Source organism: Prunus mume, linkage group LG4 (genome assembly GCF_029339155.1).
Source record: "Prunus mume cultivar Tortuosa linkage group LG4, ASM2933915v1, whole genome shotgun sequence".
Classification (NCBI taxonomy): domain Eukaryota; kingdom Viridiplantae; phylum Streptophyta; class Magnoliopsida; order Rosales; family Rosaceae; genus Prunus; species Prunus mume.
This window is the reverse complement of record NC_142701.1, coordinates 6,901,375-6,921,516: the sequence shown is the minus strand read 5'-3', so window position 1 is coordinate 6,921,516 and position 20,142 is coordinate 6,901,375. Positions and strand designations below refer to the sequence as shown.

The 20,142-nt window shown below is 35.5% G+C and overlaps 2 protein-coding genes across 3 annotated transcripts; one reads left to right on the top strand and one right to left on the bottom strand.

The window, feature by feature from the left end:
• The first annotated feature begins 254 nt into the window (after positions 1 to 254).
• LOC148917798 (uncharacterized) lies at positions 255 to 2,040 on the top strand. Its single transcript, XM_089050911.1, has 5 exons — positions 255 to 407; positions 581 to 648; positions 833 to 913; positions 980 to 1,066; positions 1,347 to 2,040. Exons 2-5 carry the CDS (start codon positions 586 to 588, stop codon positions 1,515 to 1,517), a joined length of 402 nt encoding a protein of 133 aa, XP_088907037.1. The 5' UTR covers positions 255 to 407; positions 581 to 585; the 3' UTR covers positions 1,518 to 2,040.
• Positions 2,041 to 5,570: 3,530 nt separating this feature from the next.
• Positions 5,571 to 10,081, bottom strand: LOC103328503 (arginine N-methyltransferase, putative (DUF688)). Of its 2 annotated transcripts, XM_008230901.3 has the most exons (5): positions 9,821 to 10,081; positions 7,581 to 8,453; positions 7,392 to 7,486; positions 6,046 to 7,284; positions 5,571 to 5,963 (listed from the first exon to the last, which is right to left on the bottom strand). In XM_008230901.3, exons 2-5 carry the CDS (start codon positions 8,434 to 8,436, stop codon positions 5,934 to 5,936), a joined length of 2,220 nt encoding a protein of 739 aa, XP_008229123.2. In that variant the 5' UTR covers positions 8,437 to 8,453; positions 9,821 to 10,081; the 3' UTR covers positions 5,571 to 5,933. The 2 variants fall into 2 exon arrangements, with proteins under 2 accessions (XP_008229123.2, XP_008229122.2); XM_008230900.3 differs by having other exon boundaries at positions 5,805 to 7,284; positions 9,821 to 10,077.
• Positions 10,082 to 20,142: the final 10,061 nt, after the last annotated feature.

Below are 20,142 nucleotides of genomic sequence, written 5' to 3'. Positions count from 1 at the left end.
TCTTTTCTTTTAAATTTTTGGGTTTTTATCACAATGGTCCCTAAGACCAGCCAGGGCCGACAGTCAAGTCTGGGCTACTTTGTGCTGCAGCTACTTCAAATGAAGCCTGCGGAAGTGCTGATTGAATCCACTAGTGTGCTTGGCCAAAGAATAAAAAATGTACTATATAACCATCATATTCCTGTTTCCATGTTATACTCATATTCTAATCATACTGATTTGCACAGGATTTCTTGAAATATTAACAGATCAACTGAAAAATGTTGCATGATAATTTTTAGGAAGATTTATAACATGACCTGTTCCAAGTGTTGTACAAACGATTCATTTTTTCATTTTCATATGCAGGAAGCACTTCTAAAATCTCTTCCAAAACTGGTTAATTCACTATCAGCATCAGCTGAGGGGTAAATGTTAATGGTTTTGAACTTAACTTACATAACTGACATAATTTCATATATAACTGGTTGTGTTTATTTTCAGCATCGAATTTCAATTCGTGTTTTTCTTTTTCTGTGAAACCTTGGGCTTAAAATTTTTAAATCATCTCCCTGAGAAGTCATTTTGCCTTGATCTGCAGGGCAAATGATGCAGCAGTGGCAATCACAACAACCGACCTTGTTAGCAAGAGTGGCAATTCAGTGTCAGGTGTGCAAGATCTAGTTTCATGTATTTATATCTGTAGTGAATGCAATATCTGCTAGTTTTGGATTATGTTAACTGCTAATTAGCTATACAAAACTTTGGCAATATCATGTTTTTATTTTTGAAACCTGTAGGCAATAAAATAGAAACCAGGCTGGTCCTTAAAAAAAACTGGTGAATTTTTCAGGTTGGAGGGACAGATATAAGAATTGGGGGAATGGCAAAAGGTTCCAGGATGATCCACCCCAATATGGCTACCATGCTTGGAGTATGTCTTCTAGTGTTTCTCGCTTGATGTTTGACTAGTTAGTAACTAATATGATTACATGGACAGGTAATAACAACTGATGCAATGGTTAGCAGTGATGTTTGGAGAAAAATGGTTCAAGTTACTGTCAACCGAAGCTTCAACCAAATAATAGTATGTACATTTTTTTCTTCCAATTATTGAACACCATAACTTAGTGGGGCTACACCTCACGTGGTGTAATCTCCATTTGCTTTTGTGTCACATCAAATTTACTAATCTTAATTAATTACCATATCGATGGAAACTGCAAAGGGGTTTGCTCAGTATAAAGTTTGTTGCTATTAGTTAGCAAGGAAGAGGACATTTAATATTTTTTACCAATGGCCAAAAATGAAAAGAAAATCAAGGCATTGGCTGTTGCAACTCATAGTGTTTGTTTTTGTCATGGCAGTTTTGGCAGCAACTTGTTGCCAAACCAATTCACCTGCAGCACTTGTTCTTTCAATTTCAGTTGTATTACAAGGTTGCTGGTTTAAGAAGATGGGGTTTTTGCTCTGGGTTCCTAGGTTTGTTCCAAAGGATTGTGTTTTCCATTATGTTTTTCAAGGTTATTGGTTTATGAACATGGGGTTTTGCAGTTGTACATTTTTATCGTACCTATTATGCAAATGAAATGTAGTTGTTAACTTCCAGTAAGTGGTATAAACAGTTGTTATACTGTTCATACCCTACAATTGAGATGGTTTCTATGACATAGTATTAACAGTGTACTTCTATGACATAGTATTAACAGATTTTCAGTAACAAAACATGCTCTATATTTTGCTCATATAGTTGTGCACTTGAAGTTTATGATATGCATAATATGATTTTCACTAGGAAGATAGTTCTATGACATAGTATTAACAGTGTACTTTTTTTTCTTCTTGTATAGAGCCTTTGCGATTGCTTCTTGTGAAACTATGGACAATTGGAGGTGGGTTTTGCAAAGGATATCAGATGTCTTACTGGAATTTATTGGGTTTTTTTTTTAGTTTTTTGTATGAAATGGTATTAACATTGTATTTCTAGGACATGATATTAACAATGTATTTCTATAATATGATATTAACAATACACTTCTATGACATGGTATTAACAATGTACTTCGGGCTTGCTAGGCTTATTTTGGGTTTTTTTTTAGTTTTTTTATATTGGGCTTGTTTTAAGTTAATCAATGGCAGAGATGTAATTTATAAGAACTTCAACACTCATTTTTTTAGATAATAAATGGTTTTTGAGTATGTTTCTAAAGTCTATTCCACATAGGGTTTTTTATAATTTCAGGTCTTATTTTAGGTATATTACTAAAGCTCCCAAAAAATTAAGTCTTTTTATAAATAAAAAAGATTAAAACAAAAACAAAAATACATGCAACCATCCCCCTCTGCGTTCTCCCTCTGCCAACGGCCCCCACTCTCTCTCTCTCTCTCTCTCTCTCTCTCTCTCTCTCTCAAATTGTAAATGCCAATATGGGAATTTACTGATTTGAAAGAGAATGGCAATATGGGAATTTACTGAATATTTCATTTTTGTTGATAGAAATTTAAAGTGATTTTTAAAAGAGAAAACAAAACATTACCATGAAAATTAGTAAAAGCCAAAATCTGACCATCGTATACATAAGAAGCTCCATCAATATAACATAGCTTACAAGCCAAAATTAGTATCAACAAGAACAATTATAAGAACGACAGGTTTTGTGGACATAAATTCGGACTTTTTTTAATTTTATAAAAACATAGTTATATATATCTTCCTAACAACCTCCACCTCCACAACCGCCACCGCCACCTCCACAACCTCCACCGCCACCACAAGTTGCACCACCACCACCAACAATACCATCGCCGCCGCCGCCGCCGCCTCCATATCTTTTCTTGCTTGATCCTTCATCATCACCACAAGCAAATATGACCATTGATATAAGTGAGAGAGACAAAAGAATCATGCAGAGCAAAAGTATCGTCCCCGAGTTGTCTTGCATGATGCCTAGTTCCTCCGCGTGGCCACCACCTAGAACAACAAATGCTCCTCTGGACATTTTTTCGATGAGTTACAAGATTAGCTAGCTGTTCGTTAATCCAAGCTATATATATTTTTATAATGTAATGTCAACAAATGACGTGTGCAATTCCAAGTCCTGCTATTCAAAGTATCCGGTTGACGAATTCTAGCTGTGGAAAATTCATGAACACTTCCTAGAACCTTCGTTCTTCATAACCTGATGTTGAAAGGCTTGAAGAGACAGAAACTGGCGAAAATTTTCTAAGAGAAAGGGCTAGCTAGCTAGATTGAGAGGCAATATTTGCTGCAAGCCTATGTTTTGCTTCGTGAAAATTATCACATTTGATCCTTTATGTTTTTATTTTTTTGACATTATTTGTCATTTATCAATTTGGTCCTGCTATTAGGTTCCGTCAAAATTTATGTTAAATTGCTAACGTGGCGCATATGTGGTGCCACATATCCAATGAGATAATCACATGTGACTTTAAATAAAATACAATGATATATTTTAAATAGTTTAAAACTTCAAATCCTTTTTTTTATAAAGAAAATTAAGTCTTTTTATAAATAAAAAAAGATTAAAACAAAAACAAAAATACATGCAACCATCCCCCTCTGCGTTCTTCCTCTGCCAACGGCCCCCACCTTCGTAGACCCACTCTTTACCTCTCTCTCTCTCTCTCTCTCTCTCTCTCTCTCTCTCTCTCTCTATTTAAATTTTGGTTAATTTCGTCCTTTCTCGGGTGGGGCTAGGATTCGGATATAGCCTGGGGGTGGATCCCGGGTAGGGATGGGGTTGGTTGTATGATGGCTCTGGGTAGTGGGGTCATGTGGTGGTTTGACTAGGAGGATGGTGTGAGGGAGAGAGAAAAAGAGAGAGTGAGAGACGGAAGGGGAATGAGGGGAATGTTGGAGAATTAAACCAAATATGCATCATTATTGCATTCAAGAAGTTTCAATATGCTATTATGTTGAGTCTTTTCTTATTCTTTGATTTAATAAGTTCATATATTAATGAATTGAATAAACTGTCAGCTTCATGAATTAGTGGGTTGATGAAGAGTCTAAGATATGAGAGTGGGTTAATCGGTTATGATAAGAGAAGTCTTTAAATAGGCCTTTTATCATTGTTATTTTGTAGTGCTGAATTATAATGAAAGAGCCTATTCTTCTAAAAAACTAGTGTCCATTTGTTTTATTTTATTTCTCTTCCTCCTACAGGGAAGGGGAGTTGCAAAGTCGCAGTTTTTCTTTTTCTTTTCTTTATTTTAATTGCAGAGTTGCAATAAAAATGCCCAAGCATTGGTTAATACAACAAGGTCAATTTTACATGAGCTGGCATTTTGGTCAAACAAACAAATTATCATACAGCCGGATCAGATTAGATAATATATTTATATATATATATATATAATTTATTTATTTTTCCAAAATTTATATATAATTTGTTAAACCAATGAGTTTTTAGATTCGGATATAAACAGATTATCATATTCAAATTACAAATTCATATCTATTAGTTACATTATTGTGCTTGATTGTAGCTTACATATAAATTTGGACTAGTTACCATTTCTTTCTAAACAATCTCAACTTCCACCTCCGCCTCCACTTCCTCCACCACCACCTCCACCTCCTCAACCTCCGCCTCCGCCTCCATCTCCTCCTCCACCTCCGCCTCCATCTCCGCCTCCGCCTCCATCTCCACATGGACCGCCTCCATCACCACAACAACAACCGGTGAAATCGCAGTCTCCACAGTCATCTCGGCGCTTTTTCTTCTTTGATCCTTTATCACTACAAGCAAATATGACCATTGATATAAGTGAGAGGGATACAAAAATCATGCACAACAAAAGTAGGCCTCCCGAGTTGTCTGGCATGAAACCTACTTCCTCTGCACGGACACCGGCCACAACAAAAAAATTTCTAGCCATTTTCCAATCACTGTGTTACAAGATTATCTATATGACCTTCAAGCATATAATATATATATGCTATTTTAATTTTTTTATATTATCATGTGCACAAATGCCGTGTTAAAAAGAATTGATGACTTGAAACTTTCTTCTATTTTTCTTTAAGTCGTACCATTCAAATTACTTGGTTGACTATTCTGGTTGTCGAAAATTGATCAAGACTTGGAAATTCTATGGATTGAAATAGAAATGGTCAAGATACATGATCTTGCAAATTGGCCATGAGTAGTACCTAAAAAAAAGCTATTAAAATCTTTTTCTTTTTTTCCTTTTTATAAATACAGTGATAGTCTAAACTACTAAAAGATGACATGAATTTTCATAGGTGTCATGTATGTTCAAACATAAAACCACTAATTTGCGGTCCTTTCACTAAGTTAAACCCTATTTGTAGGGCTATCAAAATCTGATATATGAAAAACAGGAAATGCTATAACTAAATATACGTGTCTTAACACCAATAAATGCTAAAGCTGAGTTATTCTTCTATCCAAGAAAAATGTATGGATTTGGAGACATATCTTGGCCTTAACTCAACAAAATTGATGAGATGGTCCATGGATTTTAGATATCTGAAAATTTCCTTGATCAACGAAGATATGAGAAAACTGCTCTGCTTGTTATGCATGGCAGATAATGCACATGGCTTTAAGTACATCAGATTCCTTTTATTAAAAAAACTTTAAATAAGAAAAAGATATACAGCTATTGAGTACCTTTACACAAGAATCCCAATAGAGGAACAAACTTTAAGTTCAGAAAGAAAAAAAAACAGATGAGATGAGATTTACAAGAAAATTACAGGATAAGAAATGGGCTTGTTGATGTACAGTATCCATTATATACCAAACTTCTGAGTAAAGTAACTTGTAAGGGATACCTTGGAGAATAGAGGTTGTATTAAAGTGAAAAGTATATTTTTTGCACCTATATTCCCATCAAAAGAGTGGACATTATTCCATCAAGGCAAATGTATAAACTGGTGAGCTTCAGACAAAGCTTCCGTATGTCTAAGCTTCCGGTATAGGTGTCAGAAGCTCCTGATAAAATATTGAGTAACATAAACAACCCCTTAACAAACAGGTAAAACTAAAGCCAGGAAGGTTTAGAGTTGAGAACTACCTCTGAAAACCGCAAATGTCCATGGTGCGGTTTAGACGTTTTAACAATTGTCTCCCACTTGGGATCAAGAGAAGATGTCTTGGAAGCTTGACTGCTAGTATAACTCCGCGAACCAAGAGAAGACTGTGAAGATGAACTCCTGGAGGAAATACTAGGTAAGGTACGCTTTAGCCAAGACTCTGATGGAGATTTTGGTAAAGGCGGTCCAAGAGGCAGTGGTACTTTGTTTCCCCGGGGACTTTCTTGGTTACCTAGTTTCACAAGCCGGTGACTTTCTAAATCAATCTTCCCCTTATTGGTCACTTCCGAGCTGGTCAATGCAACTGAATTCTGAACATGGCCATGAGAACTGTCTTCTCTACTTGATTGCCTAGACTGTTGGCTTTCTAAACCAATCTTTTTCTCACCAGCCAGTTTTGTGCTTGTCAATATAGTACAAATCGGAGTAAGGCCAACAAAATTTTCCCTATCACCTGATTTCACTAACTGTTTGCTTTCTAAATTTAACTTCTCTTGATCAGCACCTTTTGAGCTTGTCACTTTGCTAAAATGTTGAATAAGATCCTGATTTGGTATATAACCAATTCTAATGTCGGTTTGCACATCATCACTGGATCTGCCAGAAGAAGATAGAAAGCTGGAGTCAGGAAACTCCAAACTTTTATGCCGCACTATTGCCTTTTCATTCCCATCACCCAAGTGCTCAGTATCTTGGAATGAAGACTCTACCGAATGGGTTATTTCTTCCACTTTATCACTTTTCTCACAAATTTCAAAACCATTCCCTCTGTAATCAATAATACGGCCCTTTGCATCTGAGGAACATGATTTTGAATTTGGAGATTTTACAGTTTGTACTGAATCAATATACAGAGTCTTCTCAACCACAGGACTCCCTGGGCCCATTTCCAACTCGGCAACATTCTCGGCAGCCAATAATTCCTGAAAATTGTTGTGGCATTTTCGATATTTGCCAGAGCTAATAGCTTCTCTGTAATTCTTAGCTTTTTCAGGAATACCAAGAAAACATTTTTCTTCATGCTGAGCACATTCATTTCGGTAGGGTGATATGCCAGTACCCTGTAGACGCCTGTACATAGGTGACCCATCTAATTTCTGACAATCAATTCTGTTGGTGATCTGATTGGATTCATGTATCAAATCGTTCTTATCCTCAGGCACCCTAGCTTCCGGATGTCCACTCATTAATCTTTTTTCACATGAATCACCCTCCGAATGCTAGAGAAATAAATAGCAGATGTTCAACAAGGATTCTTGGCATGATGATGACAAAAGGAAAACCAGGAACAAACAAAAAAAAGAACAAAAAAGAGAAGGATAAATACCTCTTTTTTAGCTTCTCTGTACGAAATGGCATAAGAAGATTTAGCCCGCACTCTCCTAACTGAAGAAATGGGTAATTGCGCTTGCACTCTCATACCTAGAACAGGATTCAAAAGGCAAACGGAAATTTTTAAGAATAAATCAAGTAAATAACCCAACAAACTTAGCTAATACATTTTTGTTATAATCACCTTCATCCTCATTTTTGTCCCCAGCTATATCTTGAACATAATGTGGCAAATCCTTTGGCCTATGTTGATTAAGTGGATGTTGCTTATCCCCACTTACTACCTTCTTCATCCCACTTGGTTGCTCTTGCAAAAGTGGTTGCTCTCGGGCAACTGGTTGCTTCCTGCTAGCATATTGAGGTGTTTCTGAAGCCATAGCTTTTGCTGCAGGCAAGAACCGGCCCATCATGAAATCCCGAGTCTGTGGATCTGTTGAGAAGGTTCCAGATGGTTTGATATCTAGACCATCCAGTCCACTCAAACCACTTACACTACAGTTCATAAAGAATGATTCACTCCTAGAAAGTGCATCTAAATAGGTCTCATCACCATCGTCCGAACCAGCAATACCCTTATCCTCCATCTCCACTTTGGAGCTGTCATATTTAGTAGCTTCTTTTGTATCCAAGGTTGAAACATTTTGAGAATTGGAAGGTACATTTCCAGTTGGTGATTGAGCAGCAGTTGTACATTTAGAACCTTTATCCGTTGCTTGCTTCTTAACCTTTGAAACCCTTCCAGGCGGAAGCTTTGGTGCAGTGGGAAGCCATTCAAGAGCCCGATTTGGTGATTTTCTTTCATCCTTGGGTCTTCCTGGGATTTGCTCCCATACAAAAGGAACAGTTCCTGGGTTCCTCACAGGACCTGATTTCAACTCTGATTTGTAAACAGGAAGGGGAGGTAGTTTGGGTAGGGACTTTTCAGTCTTCCATTTTTCATCAGCTTCTGATGAGACCACTGTCGCTGAAAATCGTCTCACAGATAGAAGTGGCTGATTGAAGTTCAACTGCTTCTCTTCCATCAGATTCTTTAGCATCATGTATTTTCTTTACTTTCCTGCAAAGTACGTCTTTGTAATCAAATTGCAGTCCAAAGAAGAAAAAGCAAGGAACCAGACTCGCAACACATGAGAGATTCTCATATAAAGTAATCTTGTCTGTGACGGTGTGCAATATGAAGGCAACTAAAAAACTAACTATACTAAAACAAAAATTACTAAGAACCTACAACTGATAAATAAACCGTCCAGTTCTGGCCAAACTCAAGAGTGTAAATTCCAACTGAAAATTGATTCAAGTATAACAAAACATCCTGATTTGGAAACTTCGGACCCTCTTTTTGAGCATCCAAGCTATTGAGATTTCTAATGAACTTTCCTAAATTTTTCGTTTTGGTATCAAACTTTCTATGAGTGCTAAACATTTCAACCCTTCAGGATAACAGAAATCATTCAGTTTTCATAGGATTTGAGATGAATCCACTGTTTCGTTACATGTAAACGATTCTTTTGCATTTTTTGCATCAAAAAGAAAATTTAGACAAACAAAAAATTAGAAGTTTAGGTTCTACAAGAAAAACCATATCTATTTTAATGTACTGGCAACTTGGGGATTGTTTTACCTTTTCCTCCCAAACTACCAACTAGTGTTTGAAAATAAAAATTCCCTCAAGTGATGCAAATGTGCTAACCTACTAAACATTTAACAAACTCAAGTTAAATTCACATACTGTTTGAGATCCACAATTTCATCAAACCGAATAATAGTTATCAATGTGGCGTAACACTCATTTGACAGCCCAGAGAACCCAAAAAAGCATAAAGCAATTGAACTTGAATTTTCACTATTTACCAATGAAATAGAAAGTCAATGCAACAGCAACCAACACAATTCTGTGATTTAAATAAGGTGAGATTCACATAATTTAATAAGTAGGACGAATTATAATGAACAACAGGTTTGAATTTTACTTCCTTTCCTTCATTTTCTTAGCAACCAAACAGAAAGGTATTGTACCCTGTGAAAGTGACTAGTCCTTTTCTTTTTGTTCAAATGCCCACAGAAAAAGACTCTGCTTAAATGGGTTACATCAAATTATTCATTTTTACCTACAATTTTAAAACTAGCAACAATCTCATAAAATCAAAACCCATTTTAGCCCACATTAGAATGTTATGAAATCATACCTAGAAAACCAAAAATAATAAATTCTGAATCTTTATTAAAGCAACAACCGTCAAGAAATCTAAAAGAACGCATTAACTGATGAAATTAGATTTCACATATTAGAAGAAGTCGCAGCAAGAAGGTACAAGTCAACCCACAAATCCATGCTCAGCTTTCTTTCAGATAAATCAAATTCAGGAAGAAAAGAAGAAGAAGAAGAAGAAGAAAGATGCAGTGTTGAGTTAAAGAAACACTGACCCTGAAAGACGAAGAGAGAGAAGCTTGGATATGAGGCCGACCCAGAAACCGACTCGGCTTGGAGCTTGGAAAGAGAAGCAAATGAGAGCTCCAGAAGTCACAGAAAGAAAGACAGAGAGCTTGTAATGTATTGTTGAGAATCAATACCTAATCATACACTAAAAATTGAAAGAAATGTGACAGGGAAAGAATAGAATAAAGGGGGAGAGAGAGAGAGAGAGAGATAAACTGGTCTGTACGTTTGTGTTAATACTTGGCTGCAGAGCAGAGCTTACCCGCGGATGATGAAAAGCCAAATTTAAAAACGGAGATGAAATAATAATTATACCCAAAAAACAAACTAATAAAGTGGACCCTTTTAGAGACGGAATCTTCTTTTTTTTTTTTTAAGTGGGCCAACTTTAGAGAGTCATTTCCATTTTTTCCAAAAAATTATGATTAATTTTAGATTGTAGTTCAGTAATCTGAATTGTCTTTTTTGGGTAATTGAATTGGTTCTTTCTTACCAAATTTTATGTAAACATTTGATTGTGTCATTGTCTGCCGGAAACACTATGTTCGTCTATTTATTTGATCACTTGACTATCTTAATAATATTTTTAATTTGACGAAATTTTATGTAAGAATGAAAATCAATTAAGAGCATGAAAAATAGATTGATTCAATTTTAAATTACAACGCAAAATGAGTCCCACAAAAAATCCTCAATTTGCTTAGCAAAAATAAAATAAAATATCCTCATTTTTATTATATTATCCATTTTAAAAAATAAGACTCAACTTTTTTAATCACTAGAGGCAAAAATGGAGTGAAGTAACCTTACCTTTGAATTTAGGAAAAATCTCTTCTTCTCAAGGCTCCCTCAAAGGACCAATAGAGTGTTAGTTGGATTACCCTGGACTTTGATTTGCTACTTTTGAGTTTTAGATAATAATTAATTTGGTACTTTTGAACTTCTAAATTCATTCAAAAATATATAGAGATATAATAAATTGTTTGTAGCTCAAATAATTAAGTGAATGAGAAATATAACCAGAAACCGTGTTATGTCATCCAAATTGTTTGTAAAGAAAAATATAATCATGTCATCCATTTTGGTATACCTAATTCGAAAAGATTTTTTATTGGATTAATACTATTATCAATAGTATTGATAAAGTAGATAATAATAAGCTGATGATGATTGATTATTATACTATGAACACTAATAAAAGTGAATGAGAAATTGTATGTTACTTGTTGTTTGTTGGATTTGTTTATAGGTCACTTGGCTTGGATCATGTGAGGACAATGAATGTTAATTTAAAAACAGAGGGTAAAGGTCGTCTTTGTACGACTGGCTGGACCGACGCACAGGACTCTTTTAGACTTATTATATTATAAGACTCGAACATCATTAAATTGTACTCATCGGAAATGTGAATTTCTGTGTGAAAAGTTGTTAGGGGGGGCAACTGATGGAGAAGAACTTAAATGAAACGGAGAGAGTATTATTTTGTTGTTCGGATTAATTATGCTATGTTATGTGAAAAAATTATCACGTGTAATATAACGTGATTAGTTGAATATTGTAAAATAGTGTTATTTCTATTACATACAAGTATTTCTCCGACTAATGAGGCCTATCTCTTTCTTTGCCCCATTTGATTACATTATATTGTATTTTATTTTGTTTATATACTTTATGTGCTGGCATTTCATTTGCCCTTATCAATTATTGGTGGTATGATGTATGAAATATCTACTTTGAAGTTTGATACTAACTTAGCATTGTCATCCAACACATAGTGATGGGGTGGTGTTGTCTTCAAAGTTTGAAACTCTTTATTTTTATGAGAATTTCAATTTTGTTAGCAGTTTGGAAGTTTTCTAATACACACATGCTACTAAGGTGTCATGAAAGTTCGAATTTGAGACCATTCCTACAAGTCCAATGCCCTTTTTTTAACTAACCATGTCGGCAATTATAAACTATTTTCGAAATTGTCTCTCCTTTCTTCCTCTCAATTGCATGGTTCGTCTTCTTCTCACTTTCCTATCACCCTTCCTTGCATTACGATACTGGTTCGAAGATTTTATTTTGAATTCAGTAACATCACTTTGACAAGAACACTAACAATTTTATTTTGAATTTAGATTAAAAAAAGTTGATATGTACTAAATCCACAAAATGACAATGGAACAGTTGAGGATTCAGCATCGCTAAGGACAATTAAATGATGTAGTTAATTAATAATAATTGACATGTTTAATATTTTAATGAAGAGATGCAGGGACTGCATTAATTCTCTGTTTGCAGAAAATCCCTGCCAAGAAACTTGTCTGGTCTTCAATGCCCTACTGGATAGCGCAGAAGGTACTGCCATATGGATTCCTTCTGCAAAGAAAGGAGTGAAATGAAAATAATTAATAACCCTACGGTACGTACTTGAACTCATTTAGCCAAAATAAAATACAAAAATAGTCCTACATTACTAACTTGCAAGCATAGTTAATAAAATAATAGGGAACATGAAAAATACAAATGAAATATGTATGTATATCAATTGCTAAAATTTTAAACAAAAATCTGGCCATTATAGAGAATTAGTATTAATTATTAAAAATATATATGTATAGTATTTTTATTCAATAATATGTATAAAATACGTGCTTTTATCTTTTTTAATCTGAATTTTTAAAAAGTATGCATATTCAATATGAACAGTGGCGAAGTCACGAATCTTACCACAAGGGATCTTAGTATGAAAGTCCTTAAAAAAAATTACAATGGAAAAAAAACGTAGCGACAACAGCAGCACACAATGACGGCATCAGCACCCCAACAACAATAGCAAAGATGATCTTATATATTGTCCAAAATTTGGCCGTTTGATTAGGCATGGTTTAGCTAGGTCTCACTATGTTGTAATATATAATTAAATATAGTATTGTACGATTGATTAAGTAAAGAAGAATGATACATAATTAATATATTCGCCTATGCAATTAATCTTATGAAGTTCATATCTACAAAATGCTACATACTTGTAAATTGGTTTTCGAAAAGAGACTCACAAAAGTAAGTGACTCATGAAGCCCTACACTTTTGTAGGGAAAACTATTTTGATCATTTCATAAATGAAAAGGTTAATTGTTTTATTAGTCCTTGAATTTAGACCTAATTTGCATTTGAGTACCTCAATTTTCAAAATGGTTCCCGTGGCCCCTTAACTTTAGTTTCGTTAGGACAAATGGTCATACCGTCAATTTTGTTAACTTTTCTATTAAATACACGAGTAAAATGGTATTTTTGTATCAAAATTGATTAAAATATGAATAAAAAATTAAAAAAAATTAAAAAATTAAAATTAAACTCTCTCTCCCCCTCTATCCCGATTTCTACTACTTCAAACCTTGGTTTTTTTTATTTGATTTTTTTTATTGTTATTTTAAAGATATAATTTTTTATTCATTTTTTGGTTTAAATATAAAAATACCATTTTGCCCATGCATTTATAAAAAGTTAACAAAATTAACGACTGTTGAGGCCCAAAAAAGTCACGGAAGTCCAAAGACATTTAAAGCCCGATATAACATATAATGTCGGTCATGCGTTAATCCAAGCTATATTTTGGGATTTAATTCATTAAATAAATATAGAAATAGTGTACATGTCATGCCAAACTAATAATACATTTTTCTCATGCCGATCACCTATCAAGCTCACATGAACCCAAGTCATTTGGTTTACGGGGCTTGCATGAGGGATTGTTGTATGGAAGGTTATGGAGGTCCACAAGGCCCACGGAAACTCTCGAATAATGGAGACTTTGGGCTAGCTACTTGGGAGCACCAAAGTCCAAGCCCATTACTTAGAGTTCTCTAATGTGGGTGAGCAAATGAGATACTTTTCAAGCACTTCCTTTTACCCATAGGAAATAGTCATTTTCTAAATACCTACCGTTGGAAACAAGCTTTTTCCAGCACTTCCTATTACCCACTGAAAACAAGCAGTTTCAGTGCTTCCTTTTATCCATAGGAAATAATCAGTTTATGGTACCTAGATTTACATGTTGGAAAATAGTATGCCACAGTGCTCCCTTTTAACCACTGGAAATAGGCTAGTTTCAGCACTTCCCTTTACCTATTGGAAATAAAGGAAAACCCTCACCCTCTATAAATTGGCATTCATGCTCAAGCAAATGGCACCAATTTTTCTTCAACCAACACTCCTCACTCGGATGCTGCAAGCATCCCAGCAACCATCAACCCCTCTTCGTTGCTGCAAGCTTCTCAACAACCATGAGAACTCACCTTTCCTTAGCTGTTGCAAGTATTCCAGTAGCCTTCACAGTCATTCATCAGCCATCACAACCATGTCTTCTACTTTCTCACCCTTGAAATCCATCATCTTCTCCATAAAGCCTCACCAAGCATAACTCCAAGCTTTTCATTCCTTCAAAACTTTAAACATCATAGCCTTCAAACCTCAAGCTTTTCCTTCCATCCTCCTTCTCTTATAACTCTTAAATCCTCATAGCTATAGCCACACACAACAAATTATCAACACCAAATTCAAATATATCCAACCCCAGGCCAAGCACATGCATTCTCATTTGCTAAACTTGTGGGTTTTAGCTCCCACACTCCAAGCTCTCATGCCAAGCCCATATAATCTCATATCAACATCAACAAGTCATCTTTAGCTCTTCGTCGAGCTGCCGGAAACATCAACACAAAACACGCAGCCACTGGAAGAAGAACAAAGTACTCCCTCGGGACTTGCTTCTCCTTGGGATACTTTGGGCCTAGTTCTCGCTAACTCAGACAAAGGGGCATCGAAGTCTTCATTCATTACTCTACGGCGATCCAAGAATCAACAAAGCATGGATGAGCCTTTGGACGAAAAAGACCCCAACAACGACATCACCATTTGTCCAAACAAAACTAAAGTTAAAGGACCATGGGAACCATTTTCGAAATTGAGGTACTCAAATGCAAATCAGGTCAAAATTCATGGACTAATAAAATGATTAACCCTAAATGAAATATATGATAGGGTTTTTAACTATAGAGGTTCCTGAACTTTACCTCAAGTTGCAATTGGATACCCGAACCTTTTTTTTAGGCAATTAGGTCATCCAACTCTCTCATTGGTTCCAATTGAGTCCTTCCATCAATTTGGCCGTTAATTTGAGGGCTAAAACCGTTCATCTTAATTAAAATATTTTTAAAAGAAAAATAATAATATTTAAATAAATAAATCCAAATCTCTCTCTCTCTCTCTCTCTCTCTCTCTCTCTCTCTCAACTCTTCCTCTCTATCTCTCCCTCTCTCCCGTAACCCATTCCCCCTCCTCCTTATCTCACCCCTTCAAAACCAGATCCCAACCCAACCCCTCAAAACCCACACACACACACTCTCTCTATCTCTCTGCTCTCCCTTTCTCAACCGATTCCCCCTTCTTCATATCCCACCCCCTCAAAACCCAGATCCCAAGCCAACCTGCAACCCATCCCTCATCTACATTTTTTTGCAGATTGCAAATTGAATGGTCAAGATTGGCTGACCGAAGTAGGAACATACCAATAGTTTTGCTTTTGAAGAACACAATGTGACATTCTCCTGTCAACAAAACAAAATTAGTCAGACAAGTTGGTATAAACATGAAGACTGATGAACACAAATGAAAGCAAAAGAAAAGGTGAAAACCATAGGAAGAGGCCATGAGATTGTGGAATTGAGTTTCCTTGAAGAAGAGAATTGTTGGGTGGGGTAAGTTTTTCTTTCTCACTTTTTTTTTTTTGGGTCTTTCTGAAATTCCAGAACATTGGAATTTTTTGCACAAAGTCTCCTATAACAAATGGCTTTCCAAAATAGTCAGATTCTTTAGATGGGGTTGTTGGGGTCAATGTTGGATGAAGAACCCGAAAGGACGTTTTGGGACAAATTGACATAATTGGACGGTAGGACCCAATTGGAATTATTTGTCGAGTTAACGGATGTAATTGCCTCCAAAAAGTTCGAGGACCCAATTGCAACTGGGGGCAAAGTTGAGGGACGTCTATAGTTAAAAACCCTATATGATATTACATTATAAGCAACTTAGCATGCATTTCTACTAAATGTAAAGAAGCGGGAGCATTAAAATCAAAGTTAGAGCTTAAATAGAACCGATTTGAAAACCAAGTATCTTTTAGGCTCATGAAAATTTGTACATTTGACTCTTTAAACTAATTTCAAGATAGGGAGAAGTGTATAGTTACCCTTGGATGGCTGCATTTCAATCCAGCCAAATGCTCCTAAAGGACTTATCTATAAAGTCTGTACAAGTCGAAGCCCATAGTGAGGAGCATAATCAAACTTTCTCTCATAGTCCTCAAAAATCAATCTATTTCATTCCAACCAAACCAGCCAGATACCGCCAATATGATACAACCCCATAAAACCTTGGCTTTCTTCTCATTTCCTTGAAGATTATGCTTCTCAGACAAGAAGAAGGAACAATCCTTGGAAACAACCCAACTAATTCTAAATTCCCTAAATAGATGTAGCCACAAAATTCTAGGTCACCCACCAATGCAAGAAGAGATGATCCACTGATTCTGAGCATCTCTTGAAAAGAATGCACAAATGAGGGTAGAAGCAGGAATTGGGTCTTCTTCTTTGATTCATATCACCTGTATTAGCCTTCCCATGGGCGATAATCATGGAAAAAACCTTCACTTGAAGGTGTTCAACTTCCAAATCAAGCTCTGTTGCTAGAAAACGTTGTCAGTCTCATTGTTAAGCAGAGAATGGAAATAGGATTATACATAAAAACTACGCATAGCCTCAACACGTGACTTCCAAATCAACCCTTGTTTGGTGGATACGGATGTGCTCAGTATTTAATAGGAAATATGGTATCTCTTCTAACTCCACTTTTCACAATTTCTTTGAAAACCCAAAATGATATCTCTGTTGGTAAAAATATAAAGATAATTGTTATATTTACATAATTTTGAAAATAAAACTTCACTATAAATTTGAAATAAATACAATAAAATAAAAAGGAAAATTAAGAATACTTTACAGATGATCGAGTCTAGAACTTGGTTCCATCTCCTTAAGCCGAAATTGCCTCCTCACAGGTGCTTTTAAGATTTGCTTGGCAAACGTCTCCCAGGATACAACGATCGACTTCTTGTTGAAATAGCACTACAATCCCCAAGAAAAATGAACTCAAACTTGTCTATGAATTCTCTCTTACTAATTCATTATATCTCTAAAATTATAATGCTATGAATGCTCTAAAAACTACTATTGTTGGATGATAATTGGATGAATGAAATGTTGTAGATCCTTCTCTATTTATAGGCAATAAGGCCTCTGTTTAGAAAAGATGTGACTGAGAAATATCAACAAATGTGTCTTTTCATGTTTCAATCATAAGCCAAGAAGTGCAATGTTTCAATTATTATGAAACAATGCAACTTAAGCCAATAAGTGTAATGTGTCAATTTCTATGAAACAATTCAACTTTTTGCATAAAGTATTATTATTTTATTCACAAACAAAATAAATAATATTTTATTTTTCCTCGGTTAAGAACATGACTATTCCCAATTGGTACAAACCAATTCGTAAAAGTTATGTATTTAAAGTCACAAGTCCCACAATTTAATTTCCATTCAATTATTAAAAAAATTAAATATAAATATTATAATTTTATAAGAATCTCTTATAAGAGAAGTCAAAAGTGTAAAAATAGTAAAGTTCTGAAAACATGACAAATTATAGTGTCTGGAAAATAAGGTTTTGCAAGGAATTCTCTCCCCACCACATATCTTCCTAGAATTTAATTATGTCCCCCTTTCTCACCACTAATTGACGGCACCCAAAAAAAAAAGGATGTCCTTCAGATATATATTTCCAACGGTTTCTAATTTAGGACAATCTTGGTATATCATCCATTTTCACTTAGCCCATGCTTGCTTATAATCACTGTATGCTAGAGGGATTTTGTTAGCCTTACGGTGTTTAATATTGTTGTGCATATTTTGATGATAACAAATTATTCCTTATTTATCTAATGTATTTCAAGTGTGATAAGTTGTAAGGAGCAAGTATTCCCAAATGGATCAAAAATATTGTACACATTGTAAGACGTTTGGAACATTGAAACAAGAAGCCAATACTCAAGCAAATATTTTCTTCAATACGAAAGAGTTAGGTTACATGCAAAATTGTTTTACGTAAAAATATTGGCTAAGTATGAAAAATGGTTTTTTAGAATAATGATTTTCTCAAGATAATTTTTGGCAACTTTTATTTCTTACACATCAAATAAGAAAACTTGATTTTATGGGATTTTAGTACGAAGTATATATTGACTTAATGAGCCATCAATAGCCTAAATCATATTTTGCCTAAAAATCATAATTTGATTTTGTATTAGACATGTATTTTGCACTAATAAATTGATTTTTCATAATTTCAACCTCCATTTTGTGGAACTCCCTTTAATTTTCTAGTATTTTTATTTGAATCCAAATAAGGGGTACTTCCTTATTTACATTGTAAACTTAAGTAAATTGAGTAATATAAAAATAAATTAAAGTAAAATGACAAAGACAACTCTATTCCTAATAGCACAATGATTTCCAATAGTTATATTTCTATACTTATAAATATGTCTTCAGATTTTTTGTAAAATTAGAACTCAACATATTCATCCAAGCTTACAAGCATTCATCATCAACATATTCATCCAAGCTTACAAACTTTCATCATATTCTGAAAATCATTTTCTCTTGAGCCAATCTTGTTCAAATTCACACAAGAGTTCTAGTGTTCGAATTACTTCTGTATCACTGTTGAGGCCCAAAAAATCCACACGGTTCGGCCCATGCGATACCTTATCGAGAAGAAACCCAATTTGGGCACGCGAAAGTTCATCATATACGCTTTGCACACGTGCACAGCGTAACATGCCACGCTACAAGCTTAAGTGGGCCTAAGCCACGTTAATGCACTGGGGCTTCTTGACGGGTTATGGTATGGATGGTTACAGTATTCATGAGGCCCATTGATGGTCCAAAGAGTGGAAGTTTTGGGCTACTTGGGAGCACCAAAACTCAAGCCCATTCCTTGAGTCCAAACATATGGGCAAGCATGAGAGAAAACCTAATAGCCTATCAGCTTAAGAAAAGGCCCAAACATCTTTAAAAAATGTCCAATAGCCATAGCCGATAAAAAATCCACATCACCAAAGTTTCCCAGTGATCAGTGAAATCAAAGGAACTCACAAACCACTGGAAACAAAACACAGAGACATTTTATAAAATATCCAACGTCGTGCTCTGTTAAAACCAGTTCAAAGCCAAACCAGCAAAAGCAAGCAAAACCATGTGCTGATCACCTTTTTGACCAAGCACCCTTACCCATTCTTTCCTCTTCAAGCTTTGGTGAGAAAACAAGAAGCAAAAGTGGGTGGCACCTCACCCACATGAAAAGTCCAGCTACATGAGGACCTTGGAACCCCAAAAAGCTGCGTGCCTATGGGTTCAGGCTAGAGAAATTTCACCAAACTAGATAAATGGAAGAAAGTGAAGGAAAAGGGGAGAGGGTGGCTTGATAAAATCGAGTCTTCTAGCCCCTTATAAAAGGAGACACTTTCTTCCCAGCAAAACAACTCACAATGGACAAAACAGACAAGAACAAATTGAAGGCAAGCATCCACTCTGGAATCCTTCAATTTCATGCTTTGTTCTTCCATTCCTCTTCTTCTCTCTCAAAACCCACATCCAGAGAGAGCAAGCATCATCTCTCATCTCTGGAACCCTTCGATTTCAAGCCTTGTTCTTCCATTGCTTCCATTTTTCTCCTCTGTCAAATCGCCCATGAGCTTGATGAAGCTTTCGTCAAGCTGCTGGAAATATGCTAAAGCCATCCATGCTTTCATCTTCTACCTCTCTTTCCACAACACAAATTTAGAGAGCAAGCTTCATCTCTCTCAAAGCCTCTGTTCCTCATAGGAAACCTCAAGCCTTCTCTCTCTCATGCTAAACTCACGAATACTCAGCTCCCATGCCACAAGCTCTCGTGCCAAGCCCAAGAATTTATCATGGCATTGTTGGTTTTGTTGGTGAGAAGACCAAAGGTGTTTCCAAAGGCTCAGCTACCCTTTCGAAACACTCTTGGGGCCTAATCCTTGAACTCAGACTCAAGGGGCAATTTCACACATGTTTCTCTTTTGGCAGCCCAAGCCCATTCTTCAAGCTGCTGGAATAAAAAGACCCCTACAATCACCTACTTAGAAAGTAGAGTTATCATCATGTGAACATCAATTGTATATC